Raw genomic sequence first — 20,572 nt, forward strand, 5'->3', positions numbered from 1 at the left:
CTCACTTCCCAAGCTCTCTCATCCCCAACAGACTTCATACTTGCCCCTCTTTCCAAAACTCTTGCATTTACCTCCTAACAACCCCATCCATAAACAAATTAAACAACCATGGAGACATCACACACCCCTGCCGCAAACCTACATTCACTGAGAACCAATCACTTTCCTCTCTTCCTACACGTACACATGCCTTACATCCTCGATAAAAACTTTTCACTGCTTCTAACAACTTGCCTCCCACACCATATATTCTTAATACCTTCCACAGAGCATCTCTATCAACTCTATCATATGCCTTCTCCAGATCCATAAATGCTACATACAAATCCATTTGCTTTTCTAAGTATTTCTCACATACATTCTTCAAAGCAAACACCTGATCCACACATCCTCTACCACTTCTGAAACCACACTGCTCTTCCCCAATCTGATGCTCTGTACATGCCTTCACCCTCTCAATCAATACCCTCCCATATAATTTACCAGGAAACTCAACAAACTTATACCTCTGTAATTTGAGCACTCACTCTTATCCCCTTTGCCTTTGTACAATGGCACTATGCACGCATTCCGCCAATCCTCAGGCACCTCACCATGAGTCATACATACATTAAATAACCTTACCAACCAGTCAACAATACAGTCACCCCCTTTTTTAATAAATTCCACTGCAATACCATCCAAACCTGCTGCCTTGCCGGCTTTCATCCTCCGCAAAGCGGGGGGCCGGAAATCCTCCCCTCCTTGTATTAACTTTCTAAAATCGGAAATATATATATATATATATATATATATATATATATATATATATATATATATATATATATATATATATATATATATATATATCCCTGGGGATAGGGGACAAAGAATACTTCCCACGTATTCCCTGCGTGTCGTAAAAGGCGACTAAAAGGGGAGGGAGCGGGGGGCTGGAAATCCTCCCCTCTCGTTTTTTTTTTTTTTTTTTTTTTTTTTTAATTTTCCAAAAGAAGGAACAGAGAATTGGGCCAGGTGAGGGTATTCCCTCAAAGGCCCAGTCCTCTGTTCTTAACGCTACCTCGCTAATGCGGGAAATGGCGAACAGTTTGAAAGAAAGAAAAAGATATATATATATATATATATATATATATATATATATATATATATATATATATATATATATATATATATTTATATGGTGGCTGGAATGGATGAAGGCAGTAAGTATGAATATGTATATGAGTATATCTGTATATGTCTTTGTAAGTATTTTATGTATACGTTGAAATATGTAGGTACGTGTATGTGCGTGTATATGGGTGGGTTGGGCCATTCTTTCGTCTGTTTCTTTGCCCAGCCTATCTAACGCAGGAGACAGCGATCAAATATGATATATGAATAAAGAAAAATGTATGTATATATATTCTTTTTTATATTATACTTACTCGTTGTCTGTTGCGTTAGCGAGGTAGCGTAATGAAAGAGACGAAAGCATGGCCCAACACACCCACATACACATGCATTTACATAAACGCCTACACACACACATATACATACCTATACATTTCAATCTATACATACATATATATACATATGTACACGTATACGTATTCATACTTGCTGCCTTCATCCATTCTCGTGGCCACCCTGCCTCACATGAAACAGCATCCCCTTCCACTGCGCGCGTGCGACGTAGCGTTAGGAAAAGAACAAAAGCCACATTCGTTCACAGTCTCTATCTGTCGTTTGTAATGTACCGAAACCACAATTTCCTTTCCACATCCAGGCCCCACAAAACTTTCCATGGTTTACCCCAGACGCTTCACATGCCCTGGATCAATCCATTGACAACACGTCGACCCCGGTACACCACATCGTTCCAATTCACCTTCTTCCTTGCACGTCTTTCACCCTCCTATATGTTCAGGCCCCGATCGGTCAAATTCCCCTCCACTCCCCCCCCCCCCCCCCCCCCCCCCCCCCCAACGTGGTCTCCTACCCCTCCTCGTTCCTTCCACCTTTGACGCACACATCCTCCTTGTCAATCTTTCCCCACTCACTCCCTCCAGGAGACCAAACCACCTCAGCACCCTCCACCCCTCTGCTCACCAACCACACTCCTTTCACCACCACACATCTCTCCCACACTTTCACCACCTGCTCGATCAAACCACCTCACACCACACATTGTCCTCAAACACCTCATCCTCAAAACATCCAACCTCCTCCGAACATCCCCATCCATAGCCCACGCCCCGCAACCACACAGCATTTTTAGAACCACCATTCCATCAAACACACCCATTCCCCCTCTCCGAGATAACGCTCTCGCCCTCCACACATTCCTCAATGCTCCCAGAACCCCCGCCCCCTCCCCCACCCCGCGACCCGTCTCCCGCTTCCTTGGTTCCGTCCTGCTGCCAAATCCACTCTCAGATATCCAAAACACCCCCTCCCCCCCAAGCCCTTCCCCATTCAAATCCAGCTCCCAATCAACCCGTCCCCCACCCCCACCGAACCCAACAACTCCGCTCCCATCTACATCCACTCCCAGCTCGCCCCCCCCCCCCACCCTCACACACACACACACACACACACACACACACACACACACACACACACACACACTCCACCAACCCACTCACCGACCACTGCAGCCTCTCACGTGAATCAGCCACCAGCGCCACAACCACAACCACAAGCGACTCATCCCCCAAGCCCCCTCATCCACAATAGACTGCACACTTGCCCCTCTCTCGAAAACTCGCACATCCACCTCCCTAACAACCCATCCATAAACATATCAAACAACAATGGAGACACCACACACACCCGCCGCAAACGGAGGCCCACCGGGATCCAATCACCCCCCCCCTCCCCCCACTCGCACACAGGCCGCACATCCGCGACAAAAACAGCTCACTGCTTCCAGCAACCCACCTCCCGCACCACACACTCCCAACACACTCCACAAACCATCTCAATCAACTCCCATCACACGCTCTCTCCTGATCAACAAATTCTACACACAGATTCATCTGTCTTTCCAAGCACCTCTCACACAACACACTCAAAACGAACACCAGCCCAACATCCCCCCCCCGCCCCCCCACTACCACCACCCCCGAAACCACGCTGCTCCTCTCCAGTCCGACCCTCTGCGCATGCCCCCACCCTCTCAATCAGTACCCACCATATAATTTCCTAGGAACACTCAGCAAAGAAACACCCCTACAATTTGAACACTCACCCTACCCCCTGCCTCTGAACAACGCCACCATGCATGCACTACGCCAATCCTCAGGCACTTCACCATGAACCACACACACACACACACACACACACACACACCGAACATCCTCACCAACCAGCCAAGAACACAGCCACGCCACCTCCCCTCCAACAAACTCCGCTGCAACACCCTCCAAACACGCTGCAACCCCCCCCCCGGCAAAGCTCTCACCACCCCCTCCCCACCCAACAAACCACTCCCCCCCCCCCCCCCCGCGCGCGCGCGCGCACTACCTCGACCAAAACACCCCACATCTACCACTCCATCGTCAAACACATCCAACAAACCCCCAAAACATCCACTCCATCTCCCTCTCACTATACCACCACTTGCTACCACCTCCCCACCAGCCCCGCCACACCGATGCTCCTACCTGCTCCCCGCCTCACGCACCTTATGTGACTCCTTCCAAAACATCTTCCCATCCTCCTTAAAACCCAACGATACTCTCTCACTCTAACCCTCACCCGCCCCCCCCCCCCTTCACCCACGTACCCCCCTCCCCTCTCCCCCACTAACAATCTCACTTCCCCACAACCCATCACCCGCTCCAATCTGCCCCCTTCCCACCTTTCCCACGCCACAGGCATCCCCCGCACAAGCCACCACTGCTTCCCCAAACACATCCCACTACCCTCCAACTCCCCAACCCCCGACACCCGCCCTCACCCCTTCCAACTCATCCAACCTCCCCCGGCACCCCCCCCCCCCACACACACACACGTCTCCCCTCCAAGCCCAGCCACTCAACACTCTCCCCACCCCAACGCTCTCTCTTCCCATCCGAAAACCCCCACAAATCTTCACAAATCTTCATATATATATATATATATATATATATATATATATATATATATATATATATATATATATATATATATATATATGTATATATATATATATATATATATATATATATATATATATATATATATATATATATATATTTTTTCTTTTTTTTTTTTTTTTTTTGCTTTGTCGCTGTCTCCCGCATTTGCAAGGTAGCGCAAGGAAACAGACGAAAGAAATTGCCCAACCCACCCCCATACACATGTATATACATACGTCCACACACGCAAATATACATACCTACACAGCTTTCCATGGTTTACCCCAGACGCTTCACATGCCTTGATTCAATCCACTGACAGCACGTCAACCCCGGTATACCACATCGCTCCAATTCACTCTATTCCTTGCCCTCCTTTCACCCTCCTGCATGTTCAGGCCCCGATCACACAAAATCTTTTTCACTCCATCTTTCCACCTCCAATTTGGTCTCCCTCTTCTCCTCGTTCCCTCCACCTCCGACACATATATTCTCTTGGTCAATCTTTCCTCACTCATTCTCTCCATGTGCCCGAACCATTTCAAAACACCCTCTTCTGCTCTCTCAACCACGCTCTTCTTATTTCCACACATCTCTCTTACCCTTACGTTACTTACTCGATCAAACCACCTCACACCACATATTGTCCTCAAACATCTCATTTCCAGCACATCCATCCTCCTGCGCACAACTCTATCCATAGCCCACGTCTCGCAACCATACAACATTGTTGGAACCACTATTCCTTCAAACATACCCATTTTTGCTTTCCGAGATAATGTTCTCGACTTCCACACATTCTTCAAGGCTCCCAGAATTTTCGCCCCCTCCCCCACCCAATGATCCACTTCCGCTTCCATGGTTCCATCCGCTGCCAGATCCACTCCCAGATATCTAAAACACTTCACTTCCTCCAGTGTTTCTCCATTCAAACTCACCTCCCAATTGACTTGACCCTCAACCCTACTGTACCTAATAACCTTGATCTTATTCACATTTACTCTTAACTTTCTTCTTTCACACACTTTACCAAACTCAGTCACCAGCTTCTGCAGTTTCTCACATGAATCAGCCACCAGCGCTGTATCATCAGCGAACAACAACTGACTCACTTCCCAAGCTCTCTCATCCCCAACACAGGTTGTGAACTGATACTGTAGACTTGTCCATCTGGATGCCTGATACTTGCATGGGTTAAATTACTGTCAAGGAGTTCCTGATCTATGAGAGGTTCATACTTGTTGCCTCGGACAAACCATCTCAGCAATACAGGTCCAGGAGTCATTAGCCAGGAGGGTAGTGAGCTTTCGTGAGTTGAGCAACATTGGAATGCAAAGAATCGTTCATGTGAAGTGGTGTTTGTAGATGTACACAAAAGACACCTTAACGAGTGTAACACATCCGGAAGCACTAGTTCCCAGTGATTATCAGACAAGTTACAAGACCTGAGAGCTAACTTGACTGCCTTCCATACGATACCATTGAGTCTCTCTACTTCTCCATTGCCTTTTGGGTGGTGCGGTGTCGTATGACTTGTTGCAATCCCCTTTTGAGAAAAGTATGTTTTTGAGGATCTTTAGACATGGAGGTACCTTGATCACAGTGAATATACTTTGGTTTTCCAAGCTGGCTGAAAATCTGCTCCAGGTATCTAATCACAGTTGCAGTATTCTTGTTAGGACATGAAAAAGCAAAAGAGAAACGTGAATACTCATCAACAACTGTAAGCAGATAAGGATTACGTGATGCCGGAGGTAAAGGTCCCTTGAAGTCGATACTGAGCTGCTCTATAGGTTGTGTCGCCTTTATGAGGGTCCCTTCTGCAGGCTGGTAGAACTGAGGCTTTAATTCCGCACAAATCCTACATGAAACACATGTCCTCTTGACATCCTCTGTAGAAAAGGGGAGATTCTTCGACCTCATGAAATGCAGCAGTTGGTTCTCTCCAGGATGACAGAGTCCATTATGGAGGTCGTGAGTGTATAAGATCCGAAAACCTGAGTAAGTGTGTCAGGAACAGCATTTTCTTTCCCTGGCAGATACCTTATCATGTTGCTAAGAGCTGCAAGTCCCACCCTCCATTCCTGTATCTTGCTATTCTTTATCTTTGTAAGTTTTCTGTTGTCGAACATGAATGCCATAGAGCGTTGGTCAGTGACAAGATTAAAGTGGCACCGGGCTAAGTAGTGGCTCCACTTATGCCCTGCTTCTACGATGGCAGTGGCCTCTTTTTCTACAATGTGATAATGCAGCTCACTCCTTTGTAGTGTCCTGGACGTAAAGGTAACACACTGGCCACCTTGGTTGGGTACTGAAGAAACAGCTACATCAGATGCATCACACTCTACCTCAAAAGGCAAGTTTTCATCCACTGAGTGAGGTGTGGCTTCCTCAAGTTTCCTCGAGTAGATTGAATGAATTTAGTGCTTTTTCATCCAGTGAAACTTCCTCGTTTTTAGTAGTGTTTTTTTTTTTTTTTGTCTTAAAGATCCCAAATCTGCCAGTGGAGGAAGCTCTTGTGATTGACGTATCCTCTCAGGATCTGGCATTGTAACTCAATTCCTCCCACAGTAACAAAGAACGCTGATGGAATGCTCAGACTTGACAGGCTTGGATTCATTAAGCGTGAAGTGTACATTCTAATAATTCTCTTGTGTATGCCCAGCAAGGGTGATGTTGTCAAGATAAGAGAAGGCACCTTGTAGGTTTTCCTCCTTAACTGACTTGTCCATAGCTCGCTGAAAGGTGGTTACCCCATTTGTGACTCCAGAAGGAATCCTACAAAATTGGTACAGACATCCATTGACTTCAAAAGCAGTATACTCCTGTCTGACTCCTTTAGTGTATTTGATGGTAAGCACTTTTTACGTCAAAAATAGAGAACACACTGTATTTTGTAAAGGGATCCTTCACAACTACAACTTGAGCTCGCCATGGAGATAAGCTTGTTTCAGTTATTCCTACTTAGAGTAACCTGTTAATGTCGCCTTCAATAAATTCATGGTCATCCTTATGAAAACGTCTGGATTTGGTAGCAAGTGGTTTGCGATTAGGTGACAAATTAAGAAAGAGAGATGGTTCTTCTAATGCTGCTGCTGTGAGTGCACAGTATTTATCATCATTTAAAGACAGCTCAGGCCTGGGTCCACCATATTCAAATTTCTCGCTCAGATACTGTCGCTTGAAATCCTGGCCAAGTATTACCTCAAAACATAGATCACCCAGTATGTCATGTAGCTGAATATGACTGGTAGTTGAGACTTGAAAATATGGTGTACTATAACATATCCTGGAGAACTGGTATTCAAAGATTTCTGAGCCATGGTGATGCCCTTACTTGTTGAATGTACTTTTAATGTCAATTCCAGTGGAACTCTCTCACTAATGTAGCTGTCAATACTGATTGAATCCATGAGAGGACTCACCTTCCGACAATTAACAGTTAGTGAAGTTGTTGCCTGTGAAAGACCCTGAGGAATATTAGTAATTGAAGCCAGAACAAGAGATGTGAACACTGTTCCCGTTGAGCCTCATGGGGTTCTGGACTTGCGCACTCGAGCAAAATGCCCCATCTTGGCACATTTACTGCAAGTGGCTTCACATGCCAGGCAACGATTACGAACATAGTAAGGGCCACCACAAAAGAAGCATTTCTTCCCACGTATTCACTGCATGTCATAGAATGCGACTAAAGGGAGCGGGGGCTAGAAACCCTCCCCTCCTTGTATTTTAGCTTTCTAAAAGAGTAAACAGAAGAGGGAGTCATGCGGGGAGTGCTCATCCTCCTCGAAGGCTCAGATTGGGGAGTCTAAATGTGTGTGGATGTAACCAAGATGAGAAAAAAGGAGAGATAGGTAGTGTGTTTCAGGAAAGGAACCTGGATGTTTTATCTCTGGATGAGGCGAAGCTCAAGGGTAAAGGGGAAGAGAGGTTTAGGAATGTCTTGGGCATAAAGTCAGGGGTTGGTGAGAGGACAAGAGCAAAGGAAGGAGTAGCACTACTCCTGAAGCAGGAGTTGTGGGGGTATGTGATAGAGTGTAAGAAATTAAACTATACTGATATGGGTAAAACTGAAAGTGGGTGGAGAGAGATGGGTGATTATTGGTGCCTATGCACGTGGTCATGAGAAGAAAGATCATGAGAGGCAAGTGTTTTGGGAGCAGCTGAGTGAGTTTTTTAGCAGTTTTGATGCACGAGACTGGGTTATACTGATGGATGATTTGAATGCAAAGGTGAATAATGTGGCAGTTGAGGGTATGATTGGTGTACATTGGGTGTTCAGTGTTGTAAATGAGAATGGTGGAGCTTGTAGATTTGTGTGCTGAAAAAGGACTGATTGGGAATACCTGGTTTAAAAAGAGAGATATACAGACTTGTACGTATGTAAGTAGGAGAGATGGTCAGAGAGTATTATTGGTTTGCGTGTTAATAGATAGGCGTGTGAAAGAAAGACTTTTGGATGTAAATGTGCTGAGAGGGGTAGCTGGAGGGATGTCTGATCATTATCTTGTGGAGGTAAAGGTGAAGATTTGTAGAGGTTTTTCAGAAAAGAAGATAGAATGTTGGGGTGAAAAGAGTGGTGAGAATAAGTGAGCTTGGAAAGGAGACTTGTGTGAGGAAGTACCAGTAGAGATTAAGTGAAGAATGGAAAAAGGTGAAAGCACAGGACGTAAAGGGAGTTGGGGAGGAATAGGATGTATTTAGGGAAGAAGTGACGGCTTCGGCAAAAGATGCTCAAAGGTGGGAGGTGGGCAGGTTAAAAAGGTTAGTGAGTGGTGAGATGAGAAGTAAGATTGTTAGTGAAAGAGAAGAGAGAGGCGTTTGGACGGTTTTTGCAGGGAAGTAGTGCAAATGACTGTGAGTTGTATAAAAGAAAGCAGCAGGAGGTCAAGAGAAAGATGCTAGAGGTGAAAAAGGGCAAATGAGCATTGAGGTGATAGAGTATCATTGAATTTTAGGGAGAATAAAAAGACGTTTTGGAAGGAGGTATATAAAGTGCGTAAGACAAGAGAACAAATGGGAACATCGGTGAAGGGGGCTAACGGGGAGGTAATAACAAGTGGTGAAGTGAGGAGATAGAGTGAGTATTTTGAAGGTTTCTTGAATGTGTTTGATGATAGATTGGCAGATATAGGGTGTTTTGGTCGAGGTGGTGTGCGAAGTCAGAGGGTCAGGGAGATTGGTTTGGTAAACTGAGAAGATTTAGTGAAAGCCTTGCGGAAGATGATAGCCGGCAAGGCGGCGGGTTTGGATGGTATTGCAGTGGAATTCATAAAAAGAAAAAAAAAAAAAGGTGGGTGACTGTGTTGTTGACTGGTTGGTAAGGATATTCAATGTATGTATGAGTCATGGTGAAGTGCCAGAGGATTGACGGAATGCATGCATAGTGCCATCGTACAAAGGCAAAGGGGATAAAGATGAATGTTTAAATATCTGAGGTATAAGTTTGTTGACCATTCCCGGGAAATTATATGGAAGGGTATTGATTGAGAGGTTAAAGGCATGTACAGAGGATCAGACTGGGGAAGAGTAGTGTGGTTTCCGAACTGATAGAGGATGTGTGGATCAGGTGTTTGCTTTGAAGAAAGTATGTGAGAAATACTTAGAAAAACAGGTGGATTTTTATGTCGCATTTATGGATCTGGAGAAGGCATTTGATAAGATTGATAGAGGCTTTGTGGAAGGTATTAAGAGTATATGGTGTTTGAGGCAAGTTGTTAGAAGCATTGAAAAGGTTTTATCGAGGATGTAAGGCATATGTGCCAGTAGGAAGAGAGGAAAGTGATTGGTTCCCAGTGAATGTAGGTTTGCCGCAGTGGTGCGTGATACTGTTCTGCACTGACCGCTTTACGGTTACAGTCTTTACTCATCTTCTGCAGTTCTCTGAGAAATTCACGTGGCCTTTGTTGCCTTGTTGTAAGTAGGTGTCTAGCAAAAATTTCATTGCGAGTCTTCACATACAACTTTTGTTGAGTGTTTTAGCAGAATCAGAGTCTTTGCACTGTTTGATATATTCAAACACATTGTGGGTCACACAGTTCTCTAGTGTTCTGAATCTGTCTGGTGCAGCAGGGTCCTATCCCCACATTCTGCGATAAAGTTTGTGAATGTTTTGTACTAGTGTCGCCACTCCATGATTGTTATCTAAACTGCGTAAATTGTGATATAGAAAAACTTGGCTGCTCCTTCCAAGCTTTACTCTGCTTAAATCTAAGGTACAGCCTGAAAACAAGAACATAACACTTCTTAGCTACAGTAAAGTATTACTTAATAAGCAATAGGTAAAACTGAAATATACATCCTGTCATTCTTATAGTAAATTAACCCGCATGACTGTTGTGTTGCCATCACCTGGAAGGCTCCTACTATGTAAACAAAAGTAGAATATGAAAAGTATTTTTATCAAACTATGAAAACAGCATTATCAAACAAGAAATGAAACTTATGAATATCACAGCAGCCACTGATTGTTTTGAGTACACTATTTTGTTTAGTTTGTAGTTTTGTTATATTTACCTTTGAGTGTGGAAGACCAGACAGGTAAGGAGAAAATGTAGAGTTTACTGGATTAATAATTTGAAGTGGATTTTAAGGGATGTTTATACTTGTACAAATTTCACACCAATTATTGTTCATTATTTTCATTAAGTGTGTTGCTTTTGTATTGATGCCATTGGCATGGGAAGTGAATGCCATGTGTGTGTCTTGTCTTGCCTAGAAAGGTTGGTTTTTTGTTCAGTGGGAGTGTTTGTCTACTTGATGTGACTGTAAGGTGTGCGCTGGACTTGTGTGCGTCAGCGGTTGAGAATGTTCGTAAAGCCTTCTGTGGAGATGCAGACATTCTGTTCTGGGTGAGCCATTGTTTCAACTGTATCATGTAGAGCTGTTTGTTTATTGCAGCTACTATGGTATTAGGATGTTGTGATATGAGGTTGTCTGTATATGAAAGGACTTTCATGTTTTGGTTAGTTGGAGATAATTGGAGGTCATGTAAGAAGAGATTGAAAAGGTTTACAGAAAGACTTGCCCCTTAGAAAACTCCTTTGTGAGTGATTCTGCTGTGGTGGCTGGCAGTCTTTGCCTTCCATGGCCACGCATTGAGGGAGGATCTGTGATTGGGTGAGCCCAGGTACGATGGATGGAGGATGGTCTGAACTTATATGGACATCTATCCACTGAGTAACTCTACCTAGCAAAATTCTTCCTTTCCCAAGGAAGACAGTGTAACTACTCGTCACAAAGCATTGACAAAGTTTGTCGATAGAGTTGCACAGTTAGTAGCAGCAGCAAGCTTAGCCCCAGAATAAGTGTATAGTATTGATGAATCTGCCCTGTATTGATTTCTTATGCCATGCAAAACCCTTGGGGTACTTCTGATGCAATCTGATGGAATGATGAAAACCTTGTTAAGAAGCATTAGTGGTTGTATTATCTCGGTTTAAGCTTTGTTCTACCTTTTATAACCAGCAATATGTATGTGGATAAGCTGGCAAGATTACGGGTCATGCATATGTTTACATAGGGGGTTCTCATCGATGTCAGTTTCTGTTTTCTACCATATTCTGTGGTCTGGCAGTCGCCAGGTCACAAGATTGCTGGATTAAAGAGGTTCATCCTTTAATAGTATGATAAGTCGGCTAGATATTAAAGCAAAGGTGAGAAAGTTTGAACATCAGTTGACTGCCATTCTCCTACAGTACATCAGTTGATGTGGGCCCCCATTTAAGAATTAGGGGCCTTTTTTTAAATGTGATTATGAGAAGGGGTATTTGGCTCTCAGAAACACCTTAGTTTGATGGTGTTTCTATTTAGATATGACTCACCTTAATTTGGCTTTGGATATGCCACAAACACATGGTAACTGAATTGTCATGAAGGTCATTCCCTTAATATTTCTTTAATCTTTTTAGTCCCTTCTTCATGTGATGTTCATAAGGCTCTGACCACAATAAGAAATTGAATATCTTGAACTATGAAAAGATAATTCTTCTACCTTGGGCATAGTCTCATGACTATTTGTATACATTCCGTTCCTTTTATTTCCCTTTTTTCCTTTTCAAAGAACCGTTTCTCACTTTCTTAAAGTGACCAGCCATATACACAGACATCAGTGAATGAATGAGGGTGACACATCATTACATCCATGCTCTGATGTCATGAATTTCTCTGTGGACGTTGAGTCCCAGTGAATAAAAATATATATATTTAATGATGGTTGAAGGTTGATTGTTTATGGTTGCTCCTACGTTTGATGGGTAGAATGATGGTTTATCTCCCAGCCTAGTCAGTGCTTTCTTTGATGTTCATAGAGCACTGTCTTTGGTAGAAAAATCATTATCATGTTTCAGAACTTATATATTTGTTTAAATATCTAACGGTTTCTAGAGCTTTGATTCAAGTTGCAGAAAATGAATGGTTTTTATCATCCCTTTGAGATTTACAGCAGTATTCCAAAAGTGTCAGTCACAAGCAAAAATTACTGTTGACATTTATTTCATTGAATATTGAAACTGCATGCCGTTGCCTTGCATATACCTACCCTCACTTACTGGTATTGCTATGAAAGTTCATGTCATGTAGTTTGTAACTTTTGTTGAACTAAAGGTTAGTAGTGAATTTTGCCTGCTATTATGGGCTTATGAAATATCTTACAGTTATTCATACAGTTATTGCATACAACATACTGTGCTTTGATGTAGGATACACTTAAAAAAAACTTACTTTTGATTTTTGATGTTATGCTATTATTGGAGTTAATTTCATTACCACCTTTATGTAATACACCACAATCCCCTTATGGTTCCCTTGATTTTTAGATTGCCTTTATAGTTGTTGGCTTACTAAGAAAATACCAGTTGATTATGGTAGGCACAATTATGAAAATATACTGATATTTAAACATCTTCAACAGCACTGCCATTGCAAGACAACCATTCATCATTCCCGACAAATAATCAACAGAAAAATATTTTTGTAGTGAATGATCCAGAAGTTACCAGATGTGGGTATGCAGTAGAATCTCAGAATGTTGCTACAGTTAAGTTAGTTGCTCCTGATAAAGAGAGAAAATATGCTGAAGAAATTGCTATTGTATACAAACTCTCTGCTGATACAAATAACAACAAAGAGAAAGTCAGGTAGGGAGTACTTTGCATGCAAAATTTACTTACCTGTTTACTGATCTGTATGTATATTTTGAAGGATCTTTTATGGTCATATAAATAATGAACCCAGCTTTTTGCCAATTTAAGCCGTACGTTTGATACCTGTACAAGTTTCCATATAATACCCAGTCTCTTAAATGATTTTGAGTAGCAGAAAATAAGAATTGTTGTCTTACGTAAAATGTAGGATGTATGTATTGTGTTTTGGTACTAATATAGTACAGGAACACCACCGAGTTTCCGGCACTGCTGGTTCCAAAGCCTTAACGGATTAACCATTTTGCCGTACCAACCGTGGTCACTTGATAATAATTCATCAACATACCTCTAACCCCTTAATTATTCATCTCCCATGTGTATAAAGTATACCATGGACTGCTAGAAATTTAAATCAAACAAATATTAGATGTTTGAGCACCCTAAGATGGTAAGTTTGTCCTTAGATTGCTTGAATCCTGAGGGGTCTTCGTCTTCTGTTGTTAGTGTTTTCCTAGATGTGCATCGCTAGAGTAACGTAGTTTCGTCAGCATTATACACCTGCTCAGGACTGAGGTGCTCGTTAGTTACGAGTTTCGCAAATTCGTCCACATACTCAGGCAGCTCCTTCGTGGTTTGTAGACCGCTTTTCTCCGCACACTTTATTCATGGAAATTCCATGACGCTTCTTGAATCTTTGAAGCCATTTTCTCTATAGTCACGCTCATGTTGTAATTTAAGTTCTTCATGGAACAACTTGGCCTGGTCCATTATCATGCTACCCGACAAGTCCACTCCATCACTCCGACGCTGTCGAAAACATTCCATCATCACTCGATCGTGCTCAGTACTCTTACCATCTTTCGTAGTTTTTCTAATCATTTGCTTCTTGGAATCGCTATTTGCATAGAATTTCAATATTTTCTCCCTTTGCTTCTTTATCATAAACAGTTGATGAACCAATACTGTAGATGTCATTACAGCTTACGCACCGAAACACCACGGTTCATATTGACTGGTGTTTACGTTTGACACCACGACTGACTCTCATATGTCTTAGAAGCCATAGCTAGGGTTAAATTTAAGCAAAATACGCTAAGAATATCACAGAATTGCGGTATCACCACCAAGTGCATCGTAAAGAATGTAAATAAGCGCACCCTGCACACAACGCCAGCTGTGGCCGCCCAGTAAACTTGTCTGGTGGCCGCGGTAATTTCAAGTTCCCTCGCCTAATTTTGTCCGGACTAAAGGAGTCATCGAACTATCAGTTACCGGAAGGTCGGTGGTGTGGCTGTACTCTCATTCAAAATCCCATTTATGAAATATCATTTAATGAATAATCTCAAGTATTGTTCTAGTTTTTCAATTTCTTTCTTTATTCCTTGTTGTTTTAGGTCACTAATCTGTAGCATCATGACTAGTCAGGTACGTAAAATCTGCTTCGATGCTCAAGAATCCATTGCTTATCTTGTGAAGAAGTTTGACGTTGATCACAAACAAGGTAAGTTTTGTGGTAGGTGGAACTATGTTGGACTATAGTTAGAATATGTGTACTTATGTGAGAATAGTAAATGAGCAGTGCAGATGGATATTGGAGGTATTTTTTGGAAGGATGATTTTGGTATATGCAAGACCAAATGAAATTAGTGGATTGTGTAATTGAAGTTCAGTAAGGGGTGGGAGATGAGGCCCTTTACATAGTATATCTAGCTGCGTGAAGGAAGATGTGGGATTTTAATGAGAGGTAGGTTGTTGGAAAAAGTTATATGATTGTAAATGTATAAGCCCAAATGTTTAGCTATGAAATTATAGTGTGATAGATCTGAGTGATACATGGTTGCATTGCCTCATGCAGGCCATGCATTACCTCATGCAGTGATAAGGAATAGGTTATGAATCCTTTGTTGAGAAAACTTGAAAGAAGAATATGAAAATGGTTTTTTTTGGGAAAAGGCTCATTGTAGGTGATACGAATGGATGGGAGTTAAGAGTTTGTGGAGTGATAGGTAGTCATGGTGTCCCAGGTGGGTATCATTATGATGCATGGGTACTGTAATATGTGCATCATTGCTTATGAGTCTTGGAAAACCATATTCTTAAGGATATTCCTTTCATACATGGATACAGGTTTAGAGAACATAAGGTAGAACACAGAATGATCACCAAGTTTTGTCAAGGAAAACTGTGTTTGTTTGTATCATACTGTGAAATGTCTTTAGTTCAGCATGTTTGGGACCAGCAATTGCCAGACTCAATTTTTCCACAGCATAGATACTGGTCATTTCCAAAGATTCTGATGGTGTAGCAGAAAGCAAAGTTTGGAAATGCAAGCTGATTATTGTAATCTAATTCCCAACACTCTTATTAGATTATTTGATACATTCCTGAAAAGTCTTAAACTAGGTAAAATCACTTTAAACGAAGCAGTGAAGTCAACTTTACCAAAGACGTTATTTCATGAAATGAGATTTTCCTGAGGAATATTTCTGGACACATTTCCTCACATCTGCTGTTCTTTGTGGTACTTAAATTTGTTAAGGGATACCATCACATGGCCATATAAAGTACATCCCAAATTTCAATACGTTGTCATGCACCATCATATCACTTTATTGCAGTACAGTCATCCACTACTGTATCTCATATCATATCAACACATCTGTAACTACTGCTCTAAATGCTAGGTGCTTCTCATTCATTTCACTTATAAAGAAGAAAATTGTTGATACTGAGCTCTAACGCAACAATTGGGAGTATAGATGGGAGAACTGAAGTGCTGTATGTGTTTACATTAAATTTGGATGCATGTTCAGATGACCACTATATGAATTCTTCAATGTGTGCACTCTATGTATTTAAAAAGTTGAGAGTTTTATTGAATTTTTACTATGATGAATTAATCTCTCAACCTTATGACCCAAGGAAAAGCATTTGATGAATGTTGACATCAGTTAAGATATAGTACTGTATATTATATTGTCTTTAATAACTGCTAGCCACTTCCCCCATTAACAAGGTAGAGCTATGGACAGATGAAGAAAAGGCTTCATTTGCTCACATCCATTCTGTAGCAGTAATGTGTAATGCGCTGAAACCACAGCCCCTTATCCACAACCAGACTCCACGTTCCTTTCCATGTTTTCCCCCAGCTGTTCAGTCCATTGACAGCACCTTTCCCCACGTGCACCGCATTAGTCTAATTTACTCTATCCCCTACACACCTTTCACCTTCTTACATATCTTTTTTTTACTTCATCCTTTCATTTCCAGTTTGGTCTCCCCATTCTCCTCTTCTTTACTTTTTAGACATATATCATCTTTGTCAACCTTATAGTACGCATTCACTCCAAATTTCCAAGTCATTTCATTCCATCCTCTTCATCTCTCACAAGCACACCCTTGTTATTACCACACCTTTTTCTTACCCTTATATTACTGATTCAATCAAACCACCTCTACTCACATCTTACAATAGAGTTGAAATTACTGTACCTTCACATTCATTGATACTCCCAGAACCTTCATTTACTCACCCGCCCTTAGACTCACTTCTGTTTCCATGGCTCCATCCGCTGTCATGTCCATTCCCAGGTCTCTTGAAAAAACCCCATTCCTCCTAATTTTCTCTGTTCAAACTCACACCATGCCTTAACTGCTCCTCTGCCCAGCTAAACCTAATAAACTTTCTTTTGTTCCATTTGCTCCCGACTTCCTTTTTTCACACATTCTCCAATACTAAAACACCAACTCTTCATTCTTTCTCGAATCTATCACCAGTGCTTTGTCCAGTTTTTTCTGTTCAAACTCACACCACACCTTTAATTCACCTCTTCCCAGCTAAACCTAATAACCTTGCTTTTGCTTCATTTACTCTCAACTTCTTTCTTTCACACATTCTTCGAAACTCAGACACCAACTCTGCAGTTTCTTCCTTAAATCTGTGACCAGTGCTGTATCATCAGCAGACAACAACCAACTCACTTCCCAGGCCCCCCTCACCCCCTACAGATTGCATACTCCCCCTTCCATAAACAAATTAAACAACCAAGGGGACATCACACACCCCTGCTTCAGACCCAGCTTCACCTGGAACTACTCGCTCCTATCTACCTACTTGCACACATATTTTATGCTCTTGATAAAAACTTTTCTATGGTTCTTCCATCCTCCACTTTAGATTTGTAAGACCTTCCACAAGGCATCTCCATCAGCCCTATCATATGCTTTCTCCAAATCCTTAGATTCCACATACTCATCCTTCTTTTTCTTTAATTGTTTCTTACACACATTATTTAAAGCAAACACCTTATCCACACATCCTCTCCCACTCATGAAACAACATTGTTCCTCCTTATTCTGATGCTCTGTACGTGCCTTCATCCTCTCAATCACTAGTCTCCCATACGACTTACCAGGTACACTCACCTTTGTACCCCTTACTATTTTACAGTGGCTCTGTACATACATTCTGCAAATCCTAAGGCAACATCACCGTGAGCCATACATATATTGAACATCGTAACTAACCAGTCAATAATACAGTCACCGTCATCGTTGAAAAATTCATTTGTAGTACCATCCACTATAATCTCCATGGTGATGTGTCTGAGGATTGGCTACTGTATAAAGGCAAGGGGGACAAAGTTGGTATTCATATCGCAGATGTAGAACTTTGTTGAGTGTACCTGGTAAGTTGTTTGAGAGAATGGTGAGTGAAAGGATGAAGGCATGTACAGAGCATCAGTTTCCATTCGTTCCAGGTTCGCTGTCAGGTATTTGAAACACTTCACTTCCTCCAGTTTTTCTCCTTTCAGACTCGCCCCCAACTAACCAGTCCCTCAAGCCTGCTAAACCTAATAAGTTTTCTCTTCTTCACATTCACTCTCATTTTTCTCCTTGCATATACTTTTCCAAACTCAGTCAGCAGCTTCTGCATTTTCTCTCACTTGAATGTGTCATCTGTGATGTATTGTTAGCAAACTACAATCGACTCATTTCCCAGGCAGTCTCATACCTCACAGACTGCATATTCTCCCCTGTCTTCATAACTCTCTCACTTACCTTCTTTTCCACCAAATCAAATAAACAAACTGAACATCCGTTGTCACACAAAAACATAATTTCACACAGATTCACCGTTTCCCGCATTAACGCCAAGAACTGAGGACTGAGCCTTCGATGGAGAATCCTCACTTGGCTTCCTTCTCTTCCTGGTTTGGAAAAGTAAAAACTAGAGGAGAGGATTTCCAGCCATTTCCTTTCCCACCCCATTTAATTGCCTTTTATGACATGCAGAGAATACGTGGGAAGTATTTTTCCTGCCATATCACCAGGGATGATATATATATATATATATATATATATATATATATATATATATATATATATATATATATATATATATATATATATATAAATATATATATATATTTTTTTTTTTGCCGCTGTCTCCCGCGTTTGCGAGATAGCGCAAGGAAACAGACGAAAGAAATGGCCCAACCCACCCCCATACACGTGTATATACATACGTCCACACACGCAAATATACATACCTACACAACTTTCCATGGTTTACCCCAGACGATTCACATGCGATGATTCAATCCACTGACAGCACTTCAACCCCGGTATACCACATCGATCCAATTCACTCTATTCCTTGCCCTCCTTTCACCCTCCTGCATGTTCAGGCCCCGATCACACAAAATCTTTTTCACTCCATCTTTCCACCTCCAATTTGGCCTCCCACTTCTCCTCGTTCCCTCCACCTCCGACACATATAACCTCTTGGTCAATCTTTCCTCACTCATTCTCTCCATGTGACCAAACCATTTCAAAACACCCTCTTCTGCTCTCTCAACCACGCACTTTTTATGTCCACACATCTCTCTTACCCTTACGTTACTTACTCGATCAAACCACCTCACACCACACATTTTCCTCAAACATCTCATTTCCAGCACATCCATCCTCCTGCGCACAACTCTATCCATAGCCCACGCCTCGCAACCATACAACATTGTTGGAACCACTATTCCTTCTAACATACCCATTTTTGCTTTCCGAGATAATGTTCTCGACTTCCACACATTCTTCAAGGCTCATAGAATTTTCGCCCCCTCCCCCACCCTATGATCCACTTCCGCTTCCATGGTTCCATCCGCTGCCAGATCCACTCCCAGATATCTAAAACACTTTACTTCCTCCAGGTTTTCTCCATTCAAACTTACCTCCCAATTGACTTGACCCTCAACCCTACTGTACCTAATAACCTTGCTCTTATTCACATTTACTCTTAACTTTCTTCTTTCACACACTTTACCAAACTCAGTCACCAGCTTCTGCAGTTTCTCACATGAATCAGCCACCAGCGCTGTATCATCAGCGAACAACAACTGACTCACTTCCCAAGCTCTCTCATCCCCAACAGACTTCATACTTGCCCCTCTTTCCAAAACTCTTGCATTCACCTCCCTAACAACCCCATCCATAAACAAATTAAACAACCATGGAGACATCACACACCCCTGCCGCAAACCTACATTCACTAAGAACCAATCACTTTCCTCTCTTCCTACACGTACACATGCCTTACATCCTCGATAAAAACTTTTCACTGCTTCTAACAACTTGCCTCCCACACCATATATTCTTAATACCTTCCACAGAGCATCTCTATCAACTCTATCATATGCCTTCTCCAGATCCATAAATGCTACATACAAATCCATTTGCTTTTCTAAGTATTTCTCACATACATTCTTCAAAGCAAACACCTGATCCACACATCCTCTACCACTTCTGAAACCACACTGCTCTTCCCCAATCTGATGCTCTGTACATGCCTTCACCCTCTCAATCAATACCCTCCCGTATAATTTACCAGGAATACTCAACAAACTTATACCTCTGTAATTTGAGCACTCACTCTTATCCCCTTTGCCTTTGTACAATGGCACTCTGCACGCATTCCGTCAATCCTCAGGCACCTCACCATGAGTCATACATACATTAAATAACCTTACCAACCAGTCAATAATACAGTCATCCCCCTTTTTAATAAATTCCACTGCAATACCATCCAAACCTGCTGCCTTCCCGGCTTTCATCTTCCGCAAAGCTTTTACTACCTCTTCTCTGTTTACCAAATCATATATATATATATATATATATATATATATATATATATATATATATATATATATATATATATATATTGTTATATTATTTTGCTTTGTCGCTGTCTCCCGCGTTTGCGAGGTAGCGCAAGGAAACAGACGAAACAAATGGCCCAACCCACCCCCATACACAATGTATATACATACT

The 20,572-nt window shown here is 42.0% G+C and overlaps 1 protein-coding gene across 2 annotated transcripts in view; it reads left to right on the forward strand.

Annotated features, from left to right (window-relative positions):
- The window catches only part of LOC139764065 (DNA polymerase nu-like), a 665,939-nt gene that overhangs the window by 248,845 nt on the left and 396,522 nt on the right, over positions 1-20,572 (forward strand). The window contains exons 3-4 of one of the 2 annotated variants that reach the window (XM_071690521.1): positions 13,015-13,240; positions 14,641-14,747. In XM_071690521.1, coding sequence (XP_071546622.1) covers positions 13,015-13,240; positions 14,641-14,747 — 333 coding nt within the window. Of the gene's footprint in view, positions 1-13,014; positions 13,241-14,640; positions 14,748-20,572 lie in introns of those variants that run through there. The other variant, XM_071690520.1, reaches the window with a different exon arrangement.

Source organism: Panulirus ornatus, chromosome 48 (genome assembly GCF_036320965.1).
Source record: "Panulirus ornatus isolate Po-2019 chromosome 48, ASM3632096v1, whole genome shotgun sequence".
NCBI classification, from domain to species: Eukaryota; Metazoa; Arthropoda; class Malacostraca; order Decapoda; family Palinuridae; genus Panulirus; species Panulirus ornatus.